General features: G+C 45.1%; 3 protein-coding genes across 3 annotated transcripts in view; 1 reads left to right on the top strand and 2 right to left on the bottom strand.

The window, feature by feature from the left end:
- LOC146675573 (uncharacterized) overlaps positions 1–18,392 on the bottom strand; it is a 145,996-nt gene that overhangs the window by 22,732 nt on the left and 104,872 nt on the right. The window lies entirely within an intron of this gene.
- LOC146675581 (uncharacterized) lies at positions 748–4,580 on the top strand. Its single transcript, XM_085385757.1, has 2 exons — positions 748–2,178; positions 4,434–4,580. Exons 1-2 carry the CDS (start codon positions 748–750, stop codon positions 4,578–4,580), a joined length of 1,578 nt encoding a protein of 525 aa, XP_085241883.1.
- On the bottom strand, positions 8,599–9,349 carry LOC146675580 (stonustoxin subunit beta-like; the record flags this gene model as incomplete). The annotated part of the gene is made up of 2 exons (XM_085385745.1): positions 8,599–9,131; positions 9,280–9,349. Coding segments are annotated over 2 exons (603 nt in total), but the record flags the coding sequence as incomplete, so codon positions are not given.

Here is an 18,392-nt window from a genome sequence, read left to right as displayed (position 1 = left end):
TTGTATTTTTGTACTTGTGTGAGTTATTCTATGATTTCTAGTTTCGATCCCTTGCCCTTCATGTTGCTCTGTGTCCCCTCTGTTCTGTGTAGTCTGTGTCTGCATGTTTGAGTTCCCCTCTGTGTCTCTCGGTTCTTAGAGTCCTCCGCCTTATGGTTTATGTCTCTGTGTTTCTTAGTTGCTGTCTCCACTGTGTCAAGTTCGTGTCTCTGTGTGATCCTTCCTGTTTTACTTTGAAGGTCCGTGTCTTATGTGAATGTGTCCTGCTTTGCTTGTCTCGTCAGTCCTGATTTCTCCCAGCTGTGCCCTCCTTCTGTGTCTCATCCCCCTCATTACTCCCCAGTGTATTTAGACCCTGTGTTTCTCTGAGTCAGTGTCGCGTCGTCCCTCTTGCTGTGTGTGATTCTCCCCGTGTCTTCTGGAATGTGTTATAATTAGCATTTCCCAGTTTAGTTTTGTATTGCTTGTGTTCTGTTTTCCAGCAATAAAGCTGTGCTTTTGAGTTCAAGTTCTGTCCCCGTGAGTTTGCGTTTGGGTCCAATCCCTGCCTGCCACACAGCGTTTCATGACAGTACGACGTGACCACAACATGGACCCAGCAGACTTACCCGGGGAGAGCGATCTGATACGTGTCCAACGCCTAGTCGAGTGGATAACCCACACTTCAAATACACGGGCAAAGATTGTGGGAATAAATGCTATCGAAGCAATCCTCGGAGGAAATTCCCATCTCCGCCAGGTCAGAGGATGTGTGGACTTATTGGCCAATTTGAGGTGGCGCGAGCTCGGAAAAAATCAGACTTGGCCCAGCAGCAACAGACAACAGCTACCCTGGAGCAGCCACGTCAGCCACACCGGCCGGATGTGGTTTTGCCCGGCCCTTCGGAGCCGTCTGCGAGGAAGAAACGACGATCACGGCGCCAGCGCGCCACCCCACAGCCGGACGTTCGGACTTGTACATCGCCGGCTGTGGTGAGTAAGGACTCTTTTTCTGTGTCGAACCGTGGGACTATTCGTTCAGGGGTTGTGTTTTGTGCTACGGATGGTAATGTGAACAGTTTATCAGCTGCCCAGCCTCCTGAAGCTCTCTTAGCTGCCCAGCTACAAGCTGCGTCTCCTGTGTCCCCGCTAGCACAGCCATTAACTCCACCACAAGCTCCATTTTCACCTCTACCATCGCTTCAGTCATCAGTTCGGTCTGCCGCTCAGTCACCCTTAGCTCCATCTTCCACACTACCATCTGTTTCTCTTCCGCCACAACCATCACTACACTCAGCCATTCAGGCTGCTACTCAGTCAGTCATTCAACCTATAGCCCTGCCATTAAGACACTCTGTAGCTGAGCCATTAGCCATCCAACCCGCAGCCAATTCAGCTGCTCCTCCACCCGTTACACCTCCACCACAACCGTCACTGCAGTCTCCAGTTCAGTCCCCTGCAGCTCAGCTTTCCCCAGTGCAGTCTCCAGTGTCCCCAGTGCAGCCTCCCTTAGCACAGTCATCCACTCAACCACCAGCACCACAACCGTCACTACCTCTAGTTCATTCCCCTGTGAAGTCATTAACTCCACCACCTACTCCACTCTCACCACCACCGTTACTACAGACATCAGTTCAGTCCCCTGTGCAGTCATTTACTTCTCCACCATTAGCAGCTCAGGTCCCCGTGTGTCCAGCAGCTCAGGTCCCCGTGTGTCCAGCAGCTCAGGTCCCCGTATGTCCAGCAGCTCAGCTCGCACCTGAACCTTTGGCCCAGTTCCCCGTAGCAGTGCAGTTTTCTAGCCAGCTTAACGTTGAGCCCGGGGTCCCAATTCTCTCTGGCTCTACATCAGCTCCTGCTGGAAGCTCGGATGAGCTCATCCAGCACTCCGCGGCTCCCGTGCCGCCATCTACCTCGTCCGCTGGGGGTTCCAGTGAGCCCAGCCAGCACCTCCTCGTCTCTGCTGGAGGGTCCGAGGGGCCCGTTCAGCCTCCTGTCTCCGCTGGAGGGTCCGAGGGGCCCGTTGCTCCACCAGCGTCATCAGCTTCAGCGTCGCCTGGTCCAGCGCCAGTGTCATCAGCTTCAGCGTCGCCTGGTCCAGCTTCTGCTTCGTCAGCCTTGTCTGGTCCAGCCTCCTCCGAGCCTTCATCCCCGTCTGGTCCTGCCTCGCCTGGTCCTGTGCCCACCGAGCCTCGGCCGGTACGCCTGACACTTAAGAACTGCCGCTGCCTTCCGCGCGGCCGGCCCCCTGAACTGCTCCATCGTCTCCTTCGCCGCCGCCGTTGCCGTCCGCATAGTCGGCCCCCTGAACTGCCCTGTGTTTGGGCTGTTTTCTTGGGCTCCGGTGTTTGCTGTGCTCCGCTTTTGTTATCTAAAGTAACACGGCTGCTATGAGGCCAGCTAGGATCCCTGTGGCCCTACAAATGATCCAGGACGGATGGGATGAAGAGCCCATTGGAGGCATTGACTCAGAATCTCACATCTAAGATATAGAGGACCCAGACTATTGCCCCCCCCCCCCCCCCCCCCCCCCCCCCCCCCACTGAACAAGGCCTGTCAGATACAGAGGAGTCCTCTGAAGAGGAAATAAATATTTAGTCTAACAGAATAAGCCCCTCTTACTGCTCTAGCCACAATATTCTGAATTAGTCGGCCAGGGCTTGCACCTGGGTTTAGTACTTTCTCCCCAGTAAATGCATGGAAGATGTTCATGTCTGATAATTTAATAGAAGAGGTGCTGTCATACACAAACATGGAGGCACAAAGAGTAGCCACAGACAGGGGAAAGAGCGGAAAAATGTAATCAAACATAAGCTCCTGGCCTTCATTTGATTGACCATTCTTGCAGGAAGTGAGAAGAACTGGGATGTACCAGTCGGTGTGTTTTTTGGGAATTCTCTGCATAACCCATTGTACAAGGCCACTATGTCAATTCAAAGATTTAAAGATTTCGCCGTTTCTTGCACTTTGAGGACAAGAGGACCAGAGCCTACCGACTGAAAACAAACCACATGGCAGCTTTCTGCTACATATGGGACCTGTTCCTGGTCAACTGCAGGCAGAAATTCATCCACAGTGATTGTGTTACAGTGGATGAACAACTTGTGCCTTTCAGAGGGAAGACCCAGCTTCTGCAGTATAGGCCGAGCAAGCATACAAAAGTGATACAAAAACTGAAAATTAATGAAAAAATAAATAAAAATGCAAAGGGCCTCATGTCACAATCATGTTTTATGAGAAATACCTCAAATATGAAAATATTACAACTCTTCGTTTTAAAGATTTTGAAGAATAACAACAGAGTTTATAGCAAAATGCATTGTTTCTATTTGGGGTCATTTTTGACCCCACTCGTGGAAGAGTGTAGGTATTGGTAGGTTGTGCATCCAAGGGTTAAATACTCTAGGAACAACAAGTAGGCCTGCAGTGTGAGAGCAAAGTGCTCTAATAGGGTGATATGGTACTATAACAGGGGTCCCCAACTCCTGGACTCCGGTCCAAATCCAGACCCCAAGAGGATTTTGTCCGGATCACAAAGCAGTTTCTCATTTACCGCGTAGTTGGATAGTTTCTTCCTGCCGGCTGCCGTGGCTGACTTTTGAACTGGCGCGACACGTAGCTATGCAGGTTAGCATCATGCTGGTCCACTCTCCCAGCCAGCTGTTGGCGGTAATGCACCACCAACTGCCAATAAAACGACAAAGAAGAACAAGCTATGTGGGTATGTGAGTTGATAGGTTACTATCTTGGGCGCTTGCGCTTGCTGAGTGGATGAGTAAAAGAAGATGGCTTTGTCAAAAATACTTATAAAGTTATAAAGAGTGGAAGTCTGAAGAGCTGTTATGAAATCAAACATAAGAACTTCAACCAAAACTGTGCGCCTGGGTCTGACGGTAGAACAAGAAGAATAAATGAGGTATGAGCGGCTACACGGCTGATAACAGTCTGTGACAGCACAACAGCATACGAGTGTTCACTGTGAGCACGGTGGATTTTAGGAGGACACAAAAAGACTTTCACTGACTGGAAAATGATAAAGAGTGAAAGGAAGCTGCAGCAGAAACACTTTTTAGTTTGGAAGAGAAACAATGTAACACTTTTAGATGGAAACAAAGTAAAGTGCAACAATTTACCTTCAATAAAAAATAAATTACATCCTTACTAAAACTATAAACATTTGAACCGTTTGATACTGAAAAATAAAATGAAATAAACTCCATAAACAATCAAAATGAATTCAAACTGATCAGCAACATTAACTCAGGAGCACAATATATGAAACACTTTAACCTACAAAACAAAAACGAATCAAACAGTTTGTGCTGATTTCTTTCTTTGATCAAAATAACAAAGTCAGCATTAATGGCTCCGACGAGCACGTTTTGCAGTGCACAGCTTTTCAAAGCAGCTTTGAAGCAGGATCCTGCAGCTCTCAGCTCCTGCTCAGTGTTTAGCTGGGACCTGGACTTGGTCTGCAGCAGCAGCAGAGAAGCCTCACAAAGATGAGACTAAAGGAAGAAGAACGCCCAGAGCCTGCTGCCCTCAGAGTGGATACTGCTTCTCTACACTCAGCCAGAATCCACTCAGTGTCTGTGATGTGAACTGCAGTCTCAGTGTGGAGTCAGACGTCAATGAACTGGTTCTGCTCTGCAAAGCTGAAACCAGTTGGAGCTGGTCATGCTGGGAACTGTTTTCATGGAAGTCCTTTTAAAAGTATCCCATCAGTGATGAAATATGCTGCTTGATATATGGAGTCACTGAGGCGGCATCATCATCAGTAGTGTCAACAAATTCATGCAGGTTCTCCAATGAATCTGTGTCTCCTTCATCGAGTCTCCTGCCCCACACTGCAAGCTTTCCAGTGACAGAGCTGATCTTGTGACCTGAGGGAGGTTTTTATCTTTCCCTTGAAGCTGTAGATTTACTTCATTTCCAAATATGTCACTCAGGTAGGCCAGTTTTGCCAGCAAGCTCTCATCACTAACTCTGCGACTTCATACTTGTGCTCCTGCTCCAAAAACATCTGATCTGCTCTCTGAGCTCAAAAACTCAGGATAAGACTTTTCCTGGTGACAGCCGCCTGGCTTCACTGTGAAACAGCACAGCTTGATGTTCGGCTCCATCTCCTCACAGACAGCAGAGACACTCTTGTTTTTACTGGTCTGGTCTTTATAAAACCGACTACACCAATAATTTCAGTCATAACCTCACTGAATTCAGAGGAAAGCTGCTCGCAGTGTGAAACACTCCAGCAGAGGGCGCTGTTAAGTCCTTATTGTAACACAGTTACTGTGTGCAGTTAGACTTCATACATAATCTGCACTTATTTCCATCAGACATGCTGTCAGTAAATGATTGGTTTCTATTGATTCTACTTCCTGTTGACTAGTTTGATGACAGTGAAACAATCACAGCTGATTGTGTGATGATGTAAACTGTCACTGTTACATTCAGTGTGTGTGACATAATGTTAGTGCAGGCTGATAACAGCCTGGTTCTGTTAGAAACACATGAACGTGTCCATAGATCTGTGTGTGTTTAACATGAGAGCTTCAGCCCTGCTGATGTGTTAAATAAAGACATGCAGGAAAACTGATGAGACTCTGAAATAACTCTTTATATTTATAATGTAACTCTGCATCAAAAGAACAACAAAGGATCCCAGACAGGTTTCTGTGAACAAAGACCATTCTGATGTTTCTGTCTTTCTAACAGTTTGACATTATTAGTAAACAGACTGCAGTGAGCAGCATTTATAAAGAGCTTATATATAAAGATATGACAGCTGTTTGACAAGTTTATCACTCTGTGTTTGGACCTGATCAGTCCAGCTGTTTACTTGAAATATGTTCATTTTGGGGTGGGTACAGTTTCCTCTGCGGTGGGGTAGGGTGGGCTGCCCCGGGTCCTGTGGGGCTTGGCAGTGCTACCGTAGGCCCCGGTCTGGATGGACCTGGGCTCCCTTGCCTTGGTGGGTACCAGAGGACGGGGGTGCCTACTGGGGTCAGCGAGGGAGCTGGCCCTAGGGAGGGGCATCCTCCCCTCCCTCCTTTTCCTCCCCATCCCCGGCTACCTCCCTCTTCCCGCTCCACCACACTCACCCACACAGGTAGGGCCTTGGGGTGCGGGTGTGTCACAGGGGTGCAGGTGAGACATCCCCCCCCCCCCCCCCCCCCCCCCCTGTCCCCTTCTGGCCACCTGTGCCTCAATTTTATCTCACAACTTAGACATCCACATTACTTACACTCTCATAACACACACATATATATAGGGCCTTGAGGGTGGGCACGTTAACGGCGTCCAGTGGACGGTCTGTGTACTCAAACCTACCTCTGGCCCTGGTGCCCACCTCTCAACTTTAAATCCATGTAGACATTGAGGGTTCTCGGGAGGGGCCATGCTAACACCTGCTGCTCTCTGGCAGCAGCACCATGCTCTCCTTTGTTTTAAATACACTTTAGACAAACACGCAGCAACACTACACATGAGCAGGAGGAGGGAGGTATGGGGTCTTCACACACCCCCGTTCTCTGCTAGCCATTGGGGCGGGGGGGCTGGGAGGAGATGTTGGCTGTCCGATTGGCCTCCCTGCTGCTGCGGAGCCTGGGACGGTCTGCTTGCCTCCACCCCAGGGGGAAGGGTAACATCTCTTGGGTCTGGGTTCTGTTTCCCCCTCTGGGGGCGAGGGTACCTGGACCCGGGGTATAGAGTATGTTTGGGGAGTGTGATTGTGTGTACATGTCCATTTGTGTCAGTCCTTACGTTGGGTGAGTGCTGAATGTTTGTATATGTGTGCATGAGGGTGGGAACGCATGTTTGTGTCTGTGTGTGCCTGTTTGTCTGTGTCTATATGTCAGGTCGGGTCTTAGACTCCACCTCTCTGGGAACTCCCAGGCCCTCCAAGGCCTATCTCCCCTCACCACACTCCCTGCTGGTGACTGATGCCCTCAGGGGTCGGTGCATTGGTGGTTCTTGGTGTCCGGGGCTGGGCGCTCAGGTATGTACCGGCTCACTCCCGGTGGCTACCTGGCGGGGCCTGGCGCCTGTTGCTCGGTCAGGCCTCCTCCGGGGTGCGGGGGGCCCTCGGGCCTCCGGCCTCTGGGCCTGCGGCTCGGTTCAGCTGGCTGCCGGCGGAGCCGTTGGGCACGCCGGTGCAGCCCCCTCTAGCTTCTGCTCGGTGGCTACTGGGTGACGCCTCGTCTGGGGATCCTCAGCCCTTCCCATGAGGGTGGCACAGATGCCCCTCCGGTGGTCCTCCTTGGGCTCTCGCACTCTGGGGCCTGGATCTCCTCCATGCCTGTTTCATGCCCTGGGGGACGGGGCTATGGCTCGCTACATCCTCTTGCAGACCATTACATGTGGAAACCATTTGAATACAAGCGCGCTGATCCACACAGGTGTGCACACGGGTGTTCACTGTTCGTAGACTTAAATTACACCTTTCTTGGCTGCTACTTCAAAGCATATTGTGCGCTGTCTGTCCTGCGTGCTGCACAACACATTATTTGACCACAAGTGTCTGTGAAGGTTCTCAGTCATCCAGGTCATCGTAGTCAAAGGAGCCTCTGTCAGCAAAGAGGCACAGAAAAGAAGATCAGACACCAGCGAGGGAGGATAAGAAGGACAGACGCAACAACATTGTCATCCCCTATGTAGCCGGTGTATCAGAGAAACTCAGGAGAGTTTTCTCCAAGCATGACATCCCGGTGTACTTCAGACCAAGCAACACACTCAGACAGAAACTGGTTCACCCGAAAGACAAAACGCCAAAACACAGACTTAACAATGTGGTGTATGCTGTACAGTGCAGCGAGGAATGCCCAGACCTCTACATTGGAGAGACCAAACAGCCACTTCACAAGCGCATGGCACAACATAGAAGAGTCACCTCCACAGGACAAGACTCAGCAGTCCATCTGCATCTTAAGGATAAAGGACACTCTTTCTAGGATGCCAATGTTCACATTTTGGACAGAGAGGACAGATGGTTTGTGTACAAACACATCACATGTCAGTTGTCAGCAGAAGTGTAGAGAGGACAAAATGTAAGCGCTGAGAACTTCAGAATCTGAGATTTGTCCAGATTTGTAGAGGAACAGATCAGATTTATTTTGTTTATATCATGTTCAGTCTTTCAAAATTAGAAAAGGCAGAATTTGTGTTGTTCAAACACACTGATTCCACAAAAAGACACAAATGTGAAATTGCCTAGCTAACAGTTACAGAGCTACATGATGATAATTATATGTGAAGACATCTGCTTTTTTAAAATATAGCTCCATGCTTGCATTTACATCTGTGACCATCGGAGGGCAGTAAGCACTCATTAGTCTGTTCCTCTTTACTGATGTCAGTGTTTCTGTCAGTTTAATAATATCTGTGTTCAAATATGTTTCAAATAAGTTCAGTATTCCAACATTGAAATGAAATTCATCATCTCAGCTGAACTGAGCTTCAGAGAAACACTGCATACTGATGTCTGTGAAGCTTTGACAGAAAAACAGTTTAAAACATCAAGTGATTGAATCCATGAATCTAAAAATGTGTTTCTGAGTGAAAGAGACAGACGTGTACAGACTGAACTATCTGTTAAAGGACACTAACATGATACTCTTTAAACTAAACTACACACAGACACACTGAGGAACCACATGAAACTGTAAATCCAGGATAAAGAGGTTCAGTGAATGTGGTGTGGAAGGTGTGGAGGTGGATCAGAGAGTCAGAGGAGACTCTGTAGAAGGACACAGTGCCAGCAGGACAGTCCACATACACTGCTACTCTGTTAGAGACAGAGGAAGAGGAGGTGGAGATGGGTGTTTCTCTGTTATTGTGCCACACAGAGGAATAATGATCAGAGCAGAAAAGACTCCAGGACTGATCATTTCCACCAAACACACAGTCATCACTCCTTCCTTTCCTTTTGATTCCTCTGTAACTCACTGATATCCAAGCCTCTCTCGTCCACTCGACCTCCCAGTAACAGCGACCAGTCAGACCATCTCTACACAGCAGCTGTTCACAAACATCAAATCTGTCTGGATGATCAGGATATGACTGAAGCTCCTCCACATATGTCACCTTCCTGTTGTTGTCAGACAGTTGGAGCTTTGTGTTCACTGTGTTTGTGTCGATTGTGAGTTGACAGGAATCTGATGGAGAGAACAAACACAATCCAGCTGCAGTTATTGATCCATCATCTGTTCATTGATTGACCCTTTGATGATGCCTCCTGACATGATGAAGATGGTTGAATGTGTGCTGCTTTGTTTTCATGAATCCCATTAAAAACACACTTACACTTCCTCAGACCTGGTCTCAACCACCGGACTCCAGCAGGCTCCACCCTGAAAGGAGGAGGGGGGTCAGAGCAGCACAGTCAGCATGCACACATGGACATTACATGGCTCTCATACACACACTGTTACACACTGATAAAGGAACAGTCCAACATTGTGACACATAAATGTTTAAACTCCAAAAGAGCAAAACTCATAATCACATCACATTTAATCTCCTTTATTAAGCACGATGTCCAGGGAGCATTGACATGTGCCACAGTCAAGGTTCAACACACTGTGACATTCATGCTGTGATGGAGTGGGTGCATATTAAATGTAAAGACTGAGACTGGGTACAAAAACTGATTCAGTACAGGTAGAGTGCAGCAGCCAGTGCATCACATATTTTGAGCTAATGCAGTGGTCATCACACCACATACTGCTTTCTATGTAAAGGAGCCTTCATTCTCAGATTAGGGCTGTTTGTGACCATAAAGTCTGTCTCACAAGGGCAGCCACTGGTCCAGGCGAGGATGCCTCCACAGTGGGATGTCTGAGGGTGCAGACATGGGTGAAGTTAGGACCAGGTGCCAGTGGAACTGTGGACCTCTGGAGATAGGAGTTATTGTTTCACTCCACCAAAAGCAGGAGAGAAAGATGTTTATTAATAATCCTTCTAATTAATAAATGCTCTGTAGAGCAAATTTGTTGAAGGTAAACAAACATAAATGATGGAAACAGCATCAACCAATCACAATGCTGCACTGCAGGAGGAGGTTGTGATTTGTGCAATTACGATAAGAGCTTTTCAAGCAGAGAGAATATGATGTGATCCTCATGATCACTTAGTGTATCCTAACTCTTTGATATTTCTTTTACAAAGATGCTGCTTCAGTCAGGATGGAATAACTCATAGATGTCATTTATTAGCTCCACATATTAGAAGATCTGCAATTTCCTCCTGTAAACAATTCTCTCTCTCTCTTCAAATATTTTTATTGTTAAGCACAAATAACAATCACAAATTGTCCCATAGACTGACATTGCTTCCTTTTTACAGTTTTGGCATCAAGAAAAGGGGAGAAACAAAGTGAACAACGACAACAACAAAAAACAAAACAAAAACAAACAAAAAAGAAAAACCCTCCTCCCTACACCCCTCCCTTATCCCAAAGTGCTATCAGCTTATTTTAAGAAATGGTGAAGTCCACATAATAGCTCTCATTTGTTCATAATTTCCAGGTGCCTAATGAGCGGCCTCCAAATCTGATCGAAGTCCTCCAGTTTGTCATTTATAATGTAGCGGATCCTTTCCAGATGAAGAGTATCTGTCAGTACTGAAATCCAGGCTTTCAAGGATTGTACTTCTTTTCCCTTCCATAGGAGGAGAATCAGTCTCTTTGCACACATCAGGCCATAGAACAGGAGGGCAGTCTGTGTGCTTCTTTTAATCTTTGGGCTGAAGGAAGGACACTACTCGGTGTATAAATGCACAATCAACAATCATTTATTTCCATATAATTCAACACTTAAGAGCACAAGAACCATCATGATGGGGAGACCTGCCTGCAGAGGCTCACAGCATGTCTCAAACTGGTGGAGGGTTACTCAAGCTCTTATAGCCTTTAGTGGCCCCCACCTAGTCGTAAAAGCCTAAACATTCACATTCTTTCTCTGTTACGGCGCCTAAGTTATGACCTCGGCTCCCTGTCTTTCTGCTCTCTGTAAAGGTGGGGGTATGGAATGTGGTCTGTTTCTTCTATTATCTGCACAAGGTCCTCTGCACACAACATTCTCTTCATGATTCAGCAGTATGAAATGTCAAGAAACAGTGTAACACATTCAACAGTGTCGAGTAATACAGGTCAATCCAATAGCTCTAATGATTTTCACACTCTTTTAAGTCAGAAGTATAATGTAAACTAAAACTACATACTGATCACACACTCTATATTAAGGGGTATAATATGATCTACAGCAGTATCATAATTCAACTATTTTGATTACATATATAAGGTAACATATGATAACCGAATAATCTCACACTTCTCATAAGACAAAGTTCGTGTGAGGTCGAGCCACTGTTAAGGTTCTAATATTGAGGAAGGAGAGTACAAACAACCATGGTCCAGAAGATCTTGGTCAAACAAGTGATTTTAATGAATACAAGCTTGGGAAGACCACTCTGTACGCAGACAGGAATTGATCTTTGACTTAACCAAAGCATAAACAGATTTTTATAGCATCAGGGTTTGAATTAATGACGCCCCTTCATACGTCACAGACAGAATATATACATATGTCAAATCAAAACCACAATAACTTTTAACACAGTTTAAAAGAACATTATCTCTGTCTCGTCTGGAACACGAGCCCCACATCCTGCAAGACACTGTTCCTCTTTCTTGCAGAGACAACATGACTAATCTCTCACCTATAAATGAGTCTACCGAATGTGTGTGTGTGTGTATATGTCACGACCTCACTCGGCCTCTATGTCACCTCTCGCCTACTAACGCTCACTAACTGTATGTGTGTCTCGTCCTTAAATGCTCTCTCATCTCACCCGTTGCACTTCTGACCTTTCACCAGAACAGAGGCTCATCCTTATGTGTAACAACCTAACTGAAACTATATGTACTATGTTGAATAAATGTTACAATCAAGAACCTCTACTAAAAGCTTAATAAAAGAATATAAAAGTATAACAGACAATTTGAATACCCTAGTTATTCACATAGCCTCGTCTAACCAACTCCTCAGAATAACCTGCACTTAGATTCTGCTTTCGGTTTAATTTCTGCAAACGCTCTGCAAGCCTGCAGTTTCCTGTCACTCCTGACTCTGTACAAAGTGTACTCAAAATCAACAGAATCAGCACATACACACTTAAGGTTATAACAAGCATTCAAAAGCATTTAAGATTATAGATTCAACTCAACAATTTAAAGTGGTTATAACTGCGCCTGTAATAAAGGCTAATTGGGTACCAAAATGTTTAAACATCTGAATGCACTATCAATTGTTGTGATTCGTTCGTTATGGATCAGAGAAGAAAGCAGGCTGAATCCAGGTATAGGTGTCAAAAATAGTGATCTTTATTACATACCTCTAAAAGAGAGGCATGGGAAGACAAGCGCACAGTAACAGATCTTCGGCGAGCAGAGGCTCTCCATATCTTTTTATAATATTCATGATGACGTCACACAGACCTTACTGGAAATGATATCAAGTCCCCACAATCCCAAAAGTTTCCCTTATATAGACATCAGATGATAACTTTAAGAGAAAAACAAGTGTGTGATCTGTTGTGCATTTTGTGAAACTGTGAGTCCACTAGAGAAGATGTCCTCCCCTTTGTTAATAAGTGTGTATGTGAGGGAACGTGCGTGTGTTACATAAGTCTGTATATATGTGCACGTTAGTGAGGCCTGACTACGTGCAAAACTGAATGTAACGGTCCAGCTCGAGTGGTGATGGTGATGTTGCAACAGCTTAAGCAGAGAGAAAGAATAATCCAGAACAACCATATACTACTTAAAGTGATGGAAATATGTGTACATTAATATTTTACTCAGATTAACATAGATCTAAATAAAAGGTTATTCTGTCAACAGATACGACAATGATATATTGCTGATAAACTGATGCAGACTAATGAAGTAATAATGAACTAATAACAGTGCATGTAAATGATATCAGTGAGATTAAAATAACATACATTATCCTAACAACTCCTTTGAAACAATGTAAGACATTCAACATAATACAGGTCAATCTAACAGATCTAATGATTTTTAAGGGTATAACCTGATCTGCAACAATATCATAATGCAACTACTTTGATCTCATATATAAGGGAACATATGATAACAAAATAATCTCCACATTTCCCCCTTTAATCTCTTCTCCCAAAGAGATTCCTTACATCATACACTCTAACGTTGCAACGTCCACATCTCCTTGGTCCCGAGACCCTCCGTCCCCCTTTAACGGGTGGACCTTAGGGGGAATGACCCCTGCCTCTACGCCGTGCAGATGCAAGCAAAGTTAGATTTACACCCATTACAGCAGTTACCGATGACACTCCCATCACTCCCCAATTTTCCCACAGCTTTATTTTGGTGCTCCGGTTTTCCACCCCCTTTTTACCACTTATACCCTTCAAATGTACTTAGAATAGCCCCTCTGTCTAACGGGCTTTTAACCTTTATGCTATTGGTACAGCTACCAGTATCTTCCAGTTGGGTGATTCTCAGCTTCTTTCTTCGACTTCCGGGGTTAGACCACCCTTTAGTCGTTACACAGATCTGGGGATTATTCTGCCCCACTATCAAACAAAGATCTGTGTGTATGTTGTCCGTTGTCACCGCCGTGTCCCCCTTTTTGCCAAGAGCCTCTCGAACCTCGTTGGTCTCTGGTGTTCCTAGTTTTCGCCAACCCCTTCCTGGTTATTGCTGTGGTTATGGGATCCATCCTCTCAAGGAGCCCAAATGACACTTGACCCCAGTTGCTGTGAAGGGTCCTCATATCTCCGTGTCCCCGTCTGGTGTCTGTTCCTTTCTCTGCAAGAAACAGAAAGCCAACACCTCTCCCTCGCTGGCTCTCCTAACCTAATGTTGTTGACTTTGTTTATTCCAATCCTATGCTATACTTATGTGTGTAAGCGTGCATGCATTTAACCCTCTGCACGTGAAGTCAATAGCTCCGATATATCAATCCGATCCGTTGTCGGATGAAGCTTTTGACCTTCACAGACTAAGTGCCTATACCTGTTTTAATTCTTCCTTATATAGAACCCCCTCAGTTTCCGGTTAGTTTTAATTAGTCTCGATTAATCGTTCTAGTTGTATTTTGCAATTCAGCTAAAAAGCAAACCTGTTAAAGTAAACAGCTTATTTACAACCACCTGCAAATCATAAGATTAATAAAAGATTCAGCACAACAGACAAGTATCATGTTCAGGTTTTCTCCAATCATTAAATCACTATTATTGCCGCAATTTGTTTTATTCACCCTTTGGGCAATGTTACTCCAAGAGCCCCCTAATGGCCAGTTAGTGAGCTCTATGTCAAACTGTCCCCAAATTTGTTATTTGTTATTATTACCTGTTTTATTATTATTCTTTATTTTCATGTCACTTGTCTGTTTTCTACTGCACCTTCCTCACGCATTCTTAACAAAAGCAAAGCAAACATTAGCAGCACATTGACCGCGGTCAGCCATCTACCTACCAGAGATGCTATAAAAGATTCCCTGTAAAAAACATCACAGTTTTCAAGACAGGATGTGTCTTATCCAACACCCTCCCAAGAATACAGTGTAATGGCATCACCAACTCCTAACCTAAAACACCGTTTCTTCACACATCAGCCCAGAAATCCTGTAATAGAAAAACCTTATTGGCAAGCATCAACCACTTGTCAACTTAAAAAGAGAGTGTTAACGCTGCGCAAGTGTGTACACACAATTTCACATACACAGAAAGTTAAAGTTAAATTGTCATGCAACCTCAGATGTCGCTGTCCTCCTTCTGCTCCTGTAGAAAGAAACACATAAATTCATCCACCCTTTTATCCTATCTAGGTGGAGGTGGTTAACCTTGAGTTATGGTCAAGTCTTGTCATCTTTTACCAGTCAGTCCGTTTGTTTTTATTTCTAGTCTTTCCTTCTTTGCTGATAGCGGAAACCATCGCCGCATTTAGATTTCCGCCCTCAGCAAAATGAGCTCATTCCAAAAGAAAACAAAAAGTTGAGATCGCCGACTTGTAATGCTTGTAATTTCCGATATGCAGATCTGCTAATATAAATCAAAATAAAATGAAAGATAACAAAACAAAAATGCAGACGCCAGGGTCTTAGGACTTGTCACTGAATATTCCTCCTATCAGTAAAAATGCCAAACCTAAACCTAAACAGAGTCAAATTAACACCACCTCAACCTTTTCATATCCATAAACCTATATGTTTTGTGTTTGTGAAACAAAATTGAACCATTTCCATATTAAGTAATTTGAGCTCTTGAAATGTTTTAGTGCTCTTAACTCTGGCAGTTTACCTCAACACTCATTCAATAACTTTTATTCAACTGCTACTTGGTCACTCAAATTGTACCTGTTCAAATTGCCTAGGGTTCAACAAAGTCTAGATCCTAGTTATCATGAAACTTGAACGGGTCTACAATGATTTACTTACAATAATTTAAAATCATCACTCAACCTAGCTCTAATACTGGCACTGCGTGACGTTTCTCACACTGGAAACCAGAATTTAGTACAGATCTTTAATACCTCAGGCAATCGTGTTCAACAACAGCCCCAGATATCTCGCACGGGCATCGTTTTCATAACCGAACTGCTCTGGACTCTGCTCCCCAAACCACACAAATGCCCTCTGCTTTTGTTATTATTGTAACAGATTCTGTATTTGGATTTGTTGTATGCAGCATTGAGCCTTTGTCAATAAAGCATTCTTCATTGCAGCAGCTGGAGCATTGTGTGTCACTTCCTAGTGAATTGAATCAACATTTTGATTTTGGTGCGTGGGTGTGTATCAATTTCCACTCACTCAACGAGTGCATACGTGTTCATGTGTGTGTTTCTCTTTTTGTGTGTTGGGGTGTGTTTGTGTTCATCACCTTCCTGTTCTGTTGTTTGGGTAAACCAGCGGCCTTAAGCATGCCCTGGGGTCCTGCCCTCCTCTTTGGGTCTGTTTGCATCCGTTGTTGCAGCTGCCTGCATCTTCTCCTTGTAACTTGACCCTTTTGCTTCTGTAGCTCCTTCAGGGCTTGCTCCTGCTGTTGGAGCTTTGGGTCAGGTCTGGCGACCTCCTGCTCCAGGTCTGACTGATGGGTTCAATTAGCAGCCAGCTCCTCCGGAGCCATGCTCAGTTTCTGCTTCTGATACCTTAAGCTCTTACTGAGGGCAAAAACCTCAGAGTCTTTTCCTTCCACGTCAGATCAGAGTCTATTTATGTTGTCCTTACTTTGCTCCACGGCCTTCTGCAGCTCTGCTGTTCGGCTCTTCTCAGAGGTCAGCATTCTTTTGCTCACCCTCCCTTTTCCTCCGGGCTTCATGCGCATCTCGTCACAGCTCTGTCAGCTGACGCAGTCTGGGAATTTCCCCCGTGTAGTGAAACGGGCTTTAGGTTTAGTGCTCCGTCTCTGCTGCATGAGATCGCATGTTGACATTTTCTGGTCGTTGTTGTGGGTCCAGCTGTTGCCTTCAGGGGTCAAAGGATCAAAGAAGAAGAAGAAGAAGAGAAGAAAGTGTGTACATTATTGTACTTTATTGAGCCCCGTGGGGAAATTGCTCTCTGCATTTAACCCATTCACTCAGTGAAGCAGTGGGCAGCCATTGGGCGCCCGGGGAGCAGTGTGTAGGGACGGTACCTTGCTCAGGGGTACCTCAGGGTAGCTGTTAAGGGGAATCGAACCCCCGACCTTCCGATCATGGGGCAACCACTCTACCTACTGAGCTATCCCTGCCCAGATGGTAGCGGAAAGATGGTAGCGGAAAAGGGCAACGATGGTAGAGGGGAGGGTAGGAGTCCAGGTCAGCCTCAGCTTTTCACAAAGAAAAAACAAAAACAAAACAAAACAGGCGAACAGGAAAATGACGTTGTGTTGGCTGTGTTATTCGGAGAGGGGAGAAACAACGGAGCCTCCTCTCCCCCCTTTTTGTTTTTTCTCACCCTCTAATCAACTCATAACCCCCCAAGTTGACAGGACAACACAGGTACGTGTTAAAAGTCCTAAGATCCTGTTTAGAAACCTAAAAAGGAATTTTCTGTCATTCAGTAGTCATTCGTCTGAAACAATCAACAAAAACATGTCCCAATTCGACCCTTTTAACCACTAAATTTGTCGTGTCCTCACTTAATCATCAGACCAATGTCTTTTCTTTCCAAGTTAAGTTGTTGTTCTGCAACCCAGAGAGTTTTATTTGTCAGTAGTGGATAAACTATATCCTTTAAAACGTATGTTAAGTGTCGCTGCTTTAACCCTGCTTGTGCGTGCACACGTATGTAAGCTGTTTCTTCATTGCGTATGTTTGTGTTCTTAGCCAGGTTTAATTAATGTTTATGCATTAATCGTTATGCTTGTCCTCATGAGGTTAATGCATTTTCTGCTTATATATGTGAATTTGCATGTGTTGCTCCTGCAGTCTGTCAGACTCCTACACATTTCTCCACTTGAGCCGTCAGTTTTCTTCCCCCAAATTTGCTAACCCAAATTTTAAGTTCCCACCTTATTAACAGCATTCCTGGTCCTCAGCCAGAAGTTACGGCCCACTTGTCAGGTTTATCGAGACATGGCGCTGTGAACAATTCAACCAGAAACTTGCCTTAACATATCCAGCCAAGTTAACCTATAGGTTTTTCCCGTCCGACCGCTGCACGTGGAGAATTGATCCAGGTCTGTTTATTGTCCACCTGAAGAAACACAACTGAGACATTTTATTATCATCATGAATACTTAAGCTACCCGTCTCCCCCTCTGGCCAGAAATACCAGCTTATGTCAAGTTTATAAGTGTAAGCAGGTCTTCATTGCTTCTCCTATATGTTTTTGTTAATGTTCAGTGAGTGTAAGCTGCTTTCTTCATTGCCTCTATATGTTATGGCCAGAGTGAATTCATGCATCGTGTCCCTGATTTCTTCATTCAAAACTATCTCACTTCCGATTCTGTATAAGAGTATAATTTCACATGTAACACTTTGTGTATGTGTGTTTTCCATTCACTCATTTAATTGTCAGTTATTTTCTTTCTTCATTTTATCTTCTTCAGTTTACCTCTTTTAGTTTTCTGGTGGACATCTCTAAACACCATCATGAGTTCAGGCTTTCATTTCAATCTAATTATACCCTGTATTCTTGCAGTCAAGCTTCACCTCTCCACTGGTTCCCGTCCTCTTCTCTCAGTGTCCTTTTGTGGTCCTGAATTCTCCAGCACAGTCCGTGTCCTCTCCGTGTCTCTTCAGTATTGCCTTCTGGATGAAGTCCCAGCCTGGCAAAATATCACCTTCAGTGTCATGTCACTGTGTTCTTACCAGCCTGCAGTCCACCGTGCATTTCCCATCACGTGGTTTCCTCTTCTCTGTTGATGCTTTCAATCATCTCTTTCACGATTAC

This window comes from Rhamphochromis longiceps, linkage group LG3, assembly GCF_057381845.1.
Source record: "Rhamphochromis longiceps isolate RC_006_pf linkage group LG3, R_longiceps_female_GT1.1, whole genome shotgun sequence".
Lineage (NCBI taxonomy): Eukaryota > Metazoa > Chordata > Actinopteri > Cichliformes > Cichlidae > Rhamphochromis > Rhamphochromis longiceps.
Note: the sequence above shows the minus strand (reverse complement) of the source record. Positions and strands in the feature narration are given on the sequence as shown.

Excerpts from the sequence above, each read along its gene's own strand:
- LOC146675581 (XM_085385757.1), top strand. The coding sequence starts at position 748 with ATGTGTGGACTTATTGGCCAATTTGAGGTGGCGCGAGCTCGGAAAAAA. Across the intron at positions 2,179-4,433 it reads TGCCCACCGAGCCTCGGCCG|CTGGGACCTGGACTTGGTCT; the intron begins GTACGCCTGACA and ends CTCAGTGTTTAG.